General features: G+C 39.5%; 1 protein-coding gene across 1 annotated transcript in view; it reads right to left on the bottom strand.

Moving 5' to 3' along the window:
• Positions 1 to 10,727, bottom strand: part of LOC116701449 (CUB and sushi domain-containing protein 3) — a gene marked incomplete at its 5' end in the record, with an annotated part of 211,419 nt that overhangs the window by 8,700 nt on the left and 191,992 nt on the right. Inside the window, 8 exon segments of the mRNA XM_032535155.1 lie at positions 1,538 to 1,717; positions 1,815 to 1,926; positions 2,968 to 3,041; positions 7,025 to 7,193; positions 7,444 to 7,616; positions 8,244 to 8,423; positions 10,100 to 10,276; positions 10,454 to 10,636. Of these exon segments, the coding sequence (XP_032391046.1) occupies positions 1,538 to 1,717; positions 1,815 to 1,926; positions 2,968 to 3,041; positions 7,025 to 7,193; positions 7,444 to 7,616; positions 8,244 to 8,423; positions 10,100 to 10,276; positions 10,454 to 10,636 (1,248 nt within the window).

Raw genomic sequence — 10,727 nt, 5'->3', positions numbered from 1 at the left:
CCCATTAAAACGCATGAGCAGAGCTTTTTGGACAAAGTATAGGAAGATTTTAAAAGCTTTGGGTTTGCATCTTGTTTGACATCAGCTGATTAAGACACTAGGTTCATGCCGAGGAGGGCACACATAATATTACCAAATTAGAATGCAGTGTTGCTCACAGTAACATGTGCATGATGAGCTTCACGTGTGTTGAAAAGGGTCACCCAATATAAGGCTTTTTTATGATTATTTGTAGGAAATGCAAATTGAGTTCAAGTCAAATAACTGTTGTGCAAATGGGATCCTTTTAAAAGTGACCTGAAGACACTTTGGGTTTGACCATTCAGGGCAGCTTCTCTCATCACTTCAAGTTGCAGCCATTTTTACCAACAAGTAAAAGCAAGCAAGCATGTTCTAGAATCTCAAATTGGATCAAAGAGGGCTTCAATTCTAAAGGCTACCTGGGGGCAAAAGGTTGATGGCACTGGTGGAACAATTTCAAAGTTGAAGTTTTTCATTGCACAAAGGTGGGTCCACAAATGTATCTGTTAATATTTCTTGACGAGTAAGACAAAAACTTAACACTAGCTTTTTAATGTGCAGAAAAAATTGACATTACACGTGGATCTTATAGTTTCTGTGATACAACAGAAGAGCTACTAAATAGACCTTGTGATGAGATTGTTTTGTCTACAACTGTTTCCAGGTCCGGATGGCACTTTCACTCTCCACTTTCAAGCCAATGTGGATGAGAGGTCCTTTAGGTGCTCAGGAAAGTGGAAATTTAAACATCTACAATTCCATTTGCAACTGGGCAAACTCCATCTGCTGCTTGTGTGATAAGAGTGAAAGCTTCAGAACAGAAAAGACATCATGGTGAGATTGTTTTGGCAAGCAATGATGTAATTGGAGTACTCCGTAACATACACGTAACAAGAAGGCACTGGTGGACTGGAACAAAACAAAACAAACAGATAAAGACCTGAAAATGTCACCCAGCCTGGCCTAACACAACCAACATGCAGATCATCCCACTTCAAATAATATGTACAATGGGCAAAAAATATTTTCAGAGGTACAACCTAGTTATAGAACATTTAAGCTTTTATTTTTACTGATGTCGGGATTTTATTGTACGGAACCAAGACACTGTGCACTTTGTGGTAAAGTGAAGATTGCATAGAATACCCTAAGAGGTATCTGTTAGCCAGGTCACAGTTCAAGTCTGTCATTTTTGGATCAAGAGGTGTGATAAATTCATAACTTCACCTGTAAGGAATTGGTTTAGGCTAATCTAATGAAATTTGAAATACCATGCAATAAGGATTTTTATTTTTACATCAGGGCTGCCATACAAGCAACCAGCCCACCAGGAATTCTCACCTTACTCCAGATGGCCAGTTTGCCCCAGTACATCTGCTGACAAAGTGTCTTTGAGCAAGACACACTTGACACTTCTACCTGTTCACTGATACGTAATTCTAGACGAGATCTTCAATCAAATGTGCTAGAATGATATAAAGTTATAACATTCAAATATACGAAAGTAGTTTCTTACCTCGACATATAGGCATCTTTCCTGTCCATGTGCCGTCACTCTTGCAGACTCTGTGTTCAGAACCTCCCGCCAGGAAATAGCCATGCTGACAGCTGTACACCAAGGTGTAGCCAAAACCAGGCAGATCCATCCCCACCACGTCCACATGAAGTGGGCTCTCTGGCTGCTTACAGGCATGGGCTGGAGAATGGAGAATACATTTGTGCAGTGGAGTTAGAATCTGACAAAGGGCGGATGGACGTTAAGTTGACAAGATAATAGGATGTATGTTTCCTACGTATGCACTCAGGTTGTGATCCGCTCCACGTAAGATCAGGCTGGCAGGTTCTAGAAGAAGAGCCCTGAATCAAATGACCCGGCTGGCACTGAAATGACACCACGTTCCCCACCTGTAGAGACAGAGACAGAGACAGAGTGAGATAAGCGTGTGCACATGCACACAGACACACACACACAAGCAATGATAACGAGAGTTATCGTGATCATACCATGCTGTCCACACAATTACACTGTAAGGAAATAAAATTCACAGTTCTGTGCACACATGCATTCAGCCCAAGATAATATGATAATGTAGACTTCAGCAGTTTAATTTAGTCAAACCAAGTGGTTTCCAACATTATGGTCCTTTTAGTGACATTGTCTCTTTGTTTTCAGTGTCCATGCTGAGCCACAGTGGAGGGGTATACTTCCTGGTAGTTGCATGATGATTTGTTGTCGAGATACAGCACCATCAATAAACCTACACACGATTGCCTGATGAAGATGCCCAATTGACATGACCATCCTACCAAGCTGAAGCCTCATTTTAGCTTTTGCAGAACTTTAAAATGCATTTTTGCAAAGAACAGGGATTTAAGTAAACGAAGGATTGAAGTAAACGAAGGATGGGGCCGGAGGAATGATTACAGCAACCAGTAACTGCTTTAACATACATACAGCATGTTATTGTATAAAGATTAAAATTAAGGGAGAGGAAATCTGAGTCATAGGGCAACTTGACGGCCTTGGGGTTTAATATACCTACCATGTAATCACAATGTGTGCCTCACCCCTTCCATGGCAGCCCTTTAATATGACTGGTTGTATAAGGCCATTAATGAAAATTAGGGCTGCAACTACTGTAACAATATTTTCACAATTAATTAATCTGCAAAATAATTTCCCTGTTAATCAAGTTTGACATATTTAAACGTCCAAGTTCATATCTTCAAATGCGTTATTTTGTGTGACCAACAGCTTTAAAGACTGTTGTTTCTTCTTCTGTCTCTCTCATCCTCCTTTTCTTCTCTGTCTTTTTAATTAGACAGATTGTAAAGTTTCATGTAACTATCAAAAGAGCTACAATGACAGCTTATTTATGAGTCAGTAAGTCAACTACGTGGGTAGGAAAGTAGATAAGAGTTAGTTTGTCAGTGCAGTTATTTTACCTTGAAACCGTAGGTACGGTTTAAGGAGCCGTAGCGTGGCGTTCCCGGGTTCTCACAGCTGGTTTTGGTCGGTTCTGAAAATAAATGTGGAAGTAATTACACACAAAATCTAAAAGAAAGATAAATTAGCAGTAGCATTATATGTCCTCCCTTAACTCTCCTTTCCTCTCCTCTGTTGTCATGGTAACAGCAGGGTATATATCCCAGCAGGACAGCAGGGGGCAGTAGTGCTTTTTCAAAAAACGAAGCAGGGACAGCTTTGTGTGTGTGTGTGTGTGTGTGTGTGTGTGTGTGTGTGTGTGTGTGTGTGTGTGTGTGTGTGTGTGTGTGTGTGTGTGTGTGTGTGTGTGTGTGTGCGTGTGGCAGGAACATCAGCATGTAGAGCACATTCTGACGCAGAGCTCGATTCAATACAGCTTCCGAAATGACAGATTCACTATACACTTCTCTTTCTCCCCCTCTGCCTGAACTCTCTCTTCCTATACCTCTCTAACTGCCCTCTTTCTCTCTCTTACTGCTGTCTCCCTCTCTAACTGCTCTCTTCCCCTCTCTTTTTCTCTTTCCATATTACTGTATCTCTCTCTCTGCCCAGCCCACATCCCCCTTCGTCTGTCTTATTTAAAGAGCAGGCTGCTTCAGCTCAAAACACATTCTGTTTTATTCACATGGTGATACACATCACACACTAACATACAGCTGCAATCACACCCTAATAAATCACCCAAGCTCCCACACACAAAGCCCAACAAGAAACATTACATTCTCACTTTCCTTCAATCATAGAAAAAATACTCTGAGATGTATGTGTATGCTAGTGTTTGTTTCATTGTCTCAGTCTTAAAAAAAGTCCCCATATAAAACTGAAAGATTTCCTGAGAAGCACACTTGTGCTCTAACTACTTCTACTTTTTAGTAGTTATGGATTAAGGTTTTACAATAGTTTTTACTCACAGGGAGCTTTCTATTTTTAGATTGTCTATTTAACAAGGAACATTTGACCTAACAGCTACTGTAAAGTTCTGTAAGCATGCCTTATCAAGTGCTATGAAGAAACACAGAGTTAAGTGTCTGTTCACATTACAAAAGCTCTCATTTATTACAATTCATCACCATACTTGATGTTTAAGCACCTGCTCTGAATCAGATGTGTGAAGTGGTGCTCTAAACATCACATGGGGTGGTGAATTGACCCAGTGGGACCATTTGTAATGTCGGCTGAATATCCATTCTCATTTTCTTTTTAATCCACAGATAGCGGCAGTTTGTTTGAAGTTGGATGTGGATGCCCATTTCTGGAAGCCTTTTACTAAATACTGTAAGTTTCAGCGTGTACTTGTGTCTTGCTCATGAGCAAGCATTTTCTCTTTCATTTCTGAAATGGGGTTCCTATATAAGATCCCCCTACTTTTTAGATCATAATAGACATAGGCTGTATACAACCCTTCTCTCAGAGTAAATTAATTCAGTTGATTAGTGCAAGCAAATTGTAATTATATTTTGACTTGTGCAATTTCTTTAAAGGAAAGCATCACAATGGGTTTAAGAACTTCATTTCCAAAGTATAGTGGTTTTCTGAATAATGACCAGCTGCACAACAAAGATTTAAGATGAACATTTTTTTGTTATATGACCATATAAAAGATATTGGTAGAACCCTTAGTGTTCACTAAATGTGGCAGCCATGCCATTGGAGCTGCTGGAAACTCTCGGCTGCCCATTAGTGTCTCTTTCCCCCGCTAAGCTATTTTCACGCACCTGGTCTATTTGATGGAGCAGTTCACAACTTTAAAGCATGAAGTTCTCCTTTGGATGTAAATAAATGCTAAAGATTAATTAGCACTTACTGTACGTACATAGAAAACCAATGTAATGTATCCTGTTAAGTCTGTGGAAAAGGATTGCCACTCTTTTGCTACACTATTTAGGAAACACAGATAAGTGCACAGCATGTAAGCCCTTTTCCCACATGCATTTTGTGTGGCTCTCTCTTTTCAAAAGGCAAACCATTTCTGGACAGATGCTTTCTTTAAATCTAGCATGTATCCAATAGCTGTGAAAAAAAGCAGGGAAGGCTGTTGTCACAAGGGTTTCGTTTGATACTGATCAAAATGTGCAGGTTAACCGATCACTGTCTTTGCTACTCCAAACGCGGAAAATTGCGAGTCACTATTCTTGACAAACTATGCAGATTGAGACGGAATATGAAACGTAACATGTAACCTGCATAGTCTATTGAATTAATCAGACAGCATAGCATATGAACGTTAGGAGCTAAGGGGTATTATATACATTTCTTTAGAAATTAGACTAACTTTATGTCATCATTTAAGACTACCTCCCAGGATTGGTAACATGTCCCCCTTGGTCGCTACAAACATACTTTAATTCCCCAATATTTGTTTTGTTGGGATCTGGTCACCCTAACCGTATAAGACCCCAAAGTAAAGCAGCCAAATCCAGTGGACATCGGGGTGACAGTAAAATAGTCAAAATGTATTCATATGAAAACAGTTTATGTGAAATGCAGGTCATCCACAAAATTGGACTAATTATAATGTTGTTTTACACTGTATTTAAAAGTTGGAATCATTACTGTATGTAAAATGCAGGACATCTAAGACATTGATTCTATCTACAGGTAACAGTGAGAAAAGCTGCAGTATAAGGAAGAGTTGCCAATTTGGAAATTATACTTTCACTAACATCAGTGGAATCCTTTAAGGCTTATCCTCCTACGCCTCCAAGATTGTCTCAGATGAGCCTCCAGTCACTATTCATTATCATTCAAATAAGTCTGTGTAACTTTAACTTTGACAAAACAGTAGCTGCTCTGAGCAGTAAACCCATGAGTAAATTGAAATGTGGCCATCAATGATGGGTCAGTAATTGCCATGCTCATTAGGCAGGGGGACATCAAACACCAGGCCAGGCTCCCTGGTGAGCCACAGACCAGTAATACACCCTAATAAACTGGCAGGCTAGCCACACTTTTCACTAATATAGGTTGCAAACCCACACAAAGTATTCAGTCAGGAAAGGAAACATGTCAAAAACAAGCAATAACAATATAAATCAACAGAAAACATGTACAGCTATGGGACATGGAACATTAAAATATATGATACATGATATAAGATTGATGTTTGATATGTCTCTTATTTTAATTGACATGTCACTTATTTTAGCTCCTGAGAATTATCATTCAAATATCTGGGGTAACTCACGGACTAAACATCCCCGCCTTTTCAGTTTAACCAAGACTTTGAAGTGGGTAAGACACCCCTGCCTGAGGATACCAGACTGTGCTCTAGGTTATGTGAGGATAAATGATTGATGATATAGTCAGGAACTATTAAAAAAGTAATCAGTATATTAAAGTACATTTTCGGTAAGGGTAAAAAGCCTTGGTACTGTATTTTTTAACAAGTTGGAAACTTAGTTGAACAGCATAATACTAGGGAGAGAGTCCTAATTTATTAATTAATTCAGGTTTGACTTGTACATTTTAATTTGGTTGAGTAAGACCTACAGTATGGGACTGGGTTTTGAATCTCAATACTTTTTTGGTACTGACGAAAATGTACAATACATGCTGTATTGAAAAGTATTGAAAACAGTCAAATACCAAAAGCTGGCATTCAATGTCTGGTCAGATTCATGCATTTGTTTAATATTCTCTCATCAGATCAATACTGATCTAAATCATAATGTTGTCAATTATGGGAAATCTTTATTATACAAAATTTTTGTGTGGCCGCTTGTATTTAAAAATCACGTTTGAGAACTTGTTCATATTTCTATCACAAAATAAGATGGCACGATAGCCAGTTCTACCAAGACCTAAAATCCTTTTCATGAATATGAACGCAAATTCTTGCAGTTGAGATTAAGTGATTGCATAATTTCTGTTGGTCATAGCAAAAGTCCACATAACTATAATGTGAATAAAAATAATAATACATCATAATCAAATTATCTAGGTTAAAGGAAGACCTCCGAAAAATATTTGCATAGTTTTGTCTGGTCATCAAGTGAACATAAATGTAATTGAAATTACCAATACAGCGAGGCTGCGTACCACTCCAGGTACCGTCACTTTCACAAAGTCTAGTTGCCGTGCCGACCAGAATGAGAGGTGGAGCACAACTGAAGGTAACTTCTGATTGGTAGATGAAACTGCGTCCCTCTCTGAAACCCCCGACTGGAGTACCTGGGTCACCACAAAACTTGGCTGTGCACGTTTACACATTTACACGCACGCACACAGGACCGTCACGTCCTCACGCAACCACACACACACACACAACCCACACACACACCACACACACACACACACACACACACCACACCACACACACACACACAACAACACACACAACACACACACAAACACACACAAAATATCATTCAGTATCCAGTACTAATATTAGGGAAAATGAGATTTTGTGCGTGTGTGTTTGTGTGTCTAGTTCTTACGTAGCACTGTGGTAGCATGCCGCTCCAGGTGCCATTGGCCACGCAGGTCAGGACAGCCGGGAATGAGAGCTCATATCCAGGTGAGCAACTGTAGCTCACACTGCTGCCCCATTCAAAGTCACTGCCCTGCAGTACCCCATTACTGATGACAGGAGGAGCTGGGCAGGTCACCGCTATATGAGAGAGAGAGAGAGAGAGAGAGAGAGAGAGAGAGAGAGAGAGAGAGAGAGAGAGAGAGAGAGAGAGAGAGAGTAAGAGTACATCCAATTTTAAGCAGCTGCAGGTGAAAATCACTGTTCTGTAAAATGACTGATACATAGCTGCAAAGATAGGGAGAATGGTAAAATTGAAAATTAGCTTAGAATGTTAGAACCATTCAAATTTACAAATGTAATTATCTTGTCTAGGAAGACAATCAAACAAGTCCAGTAACCAATACAGTTCAAACAAATCATACCAATAACAAGATGTTACATGTCACATTTTTATTTATTATGGTATCTGATTTGTTTGTAGTTCCTGAGTTTCCTCACAGAGGCGCTGACTGCGAGGAGAGCAGAATCTGCTGTGACAGTCTTTATATATCTGGGGTAATACAAGGGCTTAGAGCTCACTTATGAATACATGCGCTGTACTATGCTTACCTGTACACATGGGACATTTCATATACCAGTAACATCATCTGGACAAAGTAGTGTTAGTGGTGGCATTACAATATACTCTACAGATAAATGATATATATAATTTAAGATGGCCAAGAATAGCTTAAGATGACTTAAGCAGTTTAATAAACAATTTACCTGTACAGATAGGCATATTCCCACTCCACGTCCCATTTTGGGTGCACGTCCTCACAGGTGATCCATCCTCCTCCATTCTGTATCCTGGTTGGCACTGGAAGGAAACATTCTGACCAATTGTAAAGTCTTCTCCATAGCGAAGGCCGTTAGCTGGCAGACCTAGATCCCCGCAGTTTATCACTATGAAGATACACACAGGTTGGAGAGGACGAGATGGGATGAAGATTAGTTTATAGGTCACGCTATAGCACGAGTATATTAGAATTTAAAAGGGCTTATTGCTCCTGCATACATGCATGTTTTCACAAGAAGAGATCAAGAGGAGGAGGGGAAAATAGATAGGAACAATGGAGGAGGCAGAGGTACAGAAATGGACAAATAGAGTGGCAGAAAAAGAGAATAGATACTGTGGGGGACAAAGGGGGAACAGGAGCATTTTCTGGTTGATGTCAGTCGGATCTGTCAGTTATTTTATTTTTGCACATCTATTTTTTATCATTGTTTTTCAAAATGGTATGGGCCAAGAAAGGACCCTCTGATAAATATATAGCAAAATTCAAGATTAAGTCTATAACGGTCAGAAAATGCAATCCCAGTCTAAACAAAGTTGCAGTGATCCAAGAGATGACTTCAGTAGAACTCGTAGTAGTAGTATCTTTACTAACCATACTTCTCTATTCATCTACCTATTTGTGTAATTTTAAGTTTGGGCTGTCACACTGGACAGTGAGTCTGGGATTGGATTCTATGATCTCTTCAGATTCAGTTATGGGCTTTACTACTTGTGAATGAAACAACAGTGATATTAAAAAAACGGCTGAGGTTGTCCTGGGACTCTTTTAAGGAGCATTAGGATTCCCCAGACTGCACTCATGAAGAACTGTCCTTCATAGTCTAATAGGCACTTTACATGCTTTTAAACCCACCCCTGATACTGTCATGGCTGTTAATAGATGTAATGTGATCTATTGTAAAAGTGATGTCCTTTAAGTCAGGGAATTCTTCAAAAACTTTTTTTCTTTCCAGGACCTTGTATGGTTTCTCAGCATTTCACTTTGTTCCTTACTGCTGTGTATTTTGTTTTCATTTCTTTGCATAGTGTGTTAAAGTCAGGAATGTCACTAAAAATTGGAAAACATTGAAAAACATCTGGAACTCCTTCATCTAGGGCCCGAAGTTACACAATTTTCACCTTGAGACAAAATGTAGAAATGTGTTTAACAAAGTATTTTGTAAGCAAGTATACTCCATGCTAATTGTTAGTTTTATATGCCAATTTACAAGCAGATTTGTAGTCTGTGTAACATGCAGCACTGATTAACACTTGTTCAACCATGTCTTCGGTCACATTTGATATGGGAACAGAATGTTATATTTTATGGTTATTTATAGAGTTCAAAAAGCAAATTATCTAAAGTAAACACCAATCAAGGTTATTAATGTCACTCTATAAAGTCTGTAGCAAGAAGATTCAAGGCTGATTTCACTACTCTGGACCTATACTGTCACATAATAATTTTAAATAATGCATTAAACAGGGTCGCAAAAGGCTGGAAAGGAAACCTTATAATCACACATCAGGAGTTTGGTGATTAGGGTTTTGGGTTAGGGGCAGACTTAACATCAATTGCAAAACAAGGATTTAAAACCCTGATTATACATAGTAAGTAATACACAAAGCTGACAGTGCTCTTTAGCCTGCAAGTCATGCATGCATGAGCATACAGTCAAAATAATATGGTTAAACAAAAAAAGAGAAACTGTATTTACTTATGGAGCATTAGATATTGTTAAATTATCTATAAACTGATCTATCAGTCCGTAAGCAATCCCTGAATATACAACAGGTAACTCACTGGTACAGTTGGGCTGTGCTCCTGACCAGGTCCCGTTTGCCTGACACAGCCTGGTGGTAGCACCGGTGAGCAGGTAGCCATCCATGCAGGAGTAGATGACAGAGTGAGAAAATGTTGTTCCATCCAAACGAAATACTCTGCCATTACTGGGAGTGCCAGGGTTACCACACTGGACAGCTGTGTGAAAAATGAAATAATGAGAGGGAGAGAAAGCCTTGTGCATCTCAATGAGTTTCAGGACTTTGACTGGTTATTGAAGAAGACTGTGCAGTGCATGGGTGGATCTATAAACCGGATTAGTGTCAAGGTGCTGGGTTATAATAGGTTGAGATTAAGTAAACGGTATCTTCCTACGTTTACAGAAGGGCTGTGTGCCGGACCACGTCCCATTAGGGAAGCACATCCTCTCTGAAGAACCAATCAGATCATAGCCCTCCGAGCAGCTGAAGTGAACCTTGGAACGGATCCTGAAATCCGTTTGCTCCCTCAAACCGTGAGAGGGAATGCCAGGATCGCCACAGGAACCAGCAGTGTCGCCTACAGAGAGACAAACAAGGAGACTGAGTTAGGTACCTGACTTAAAAAATGAAAATTATAAAATGTAAAAAATACTTTTAATTCATTACAA

Source organism: Etheostoma spectabile, chromosome 14 (assembly GCF_008692095.1).
Source record: "Etheostoma spectabile isolate EspeVRDwgs_2016 chromosome 14, UIUC_Espe_1.0, whole genome shotgun sequence".
In the NCBI taxonomy this organism is placed as follows: Eukaryota; Metazoa; Chordata; class Actinopteri; order Perciformes; family Percidae; genus Etheostoma; species Etheostoma spectabile.
The sequence above is the reverse complement of the archived record's forward strand: the minus strand, read 5'-3'. Positions and strand labels throughout refer to the sequence as shown.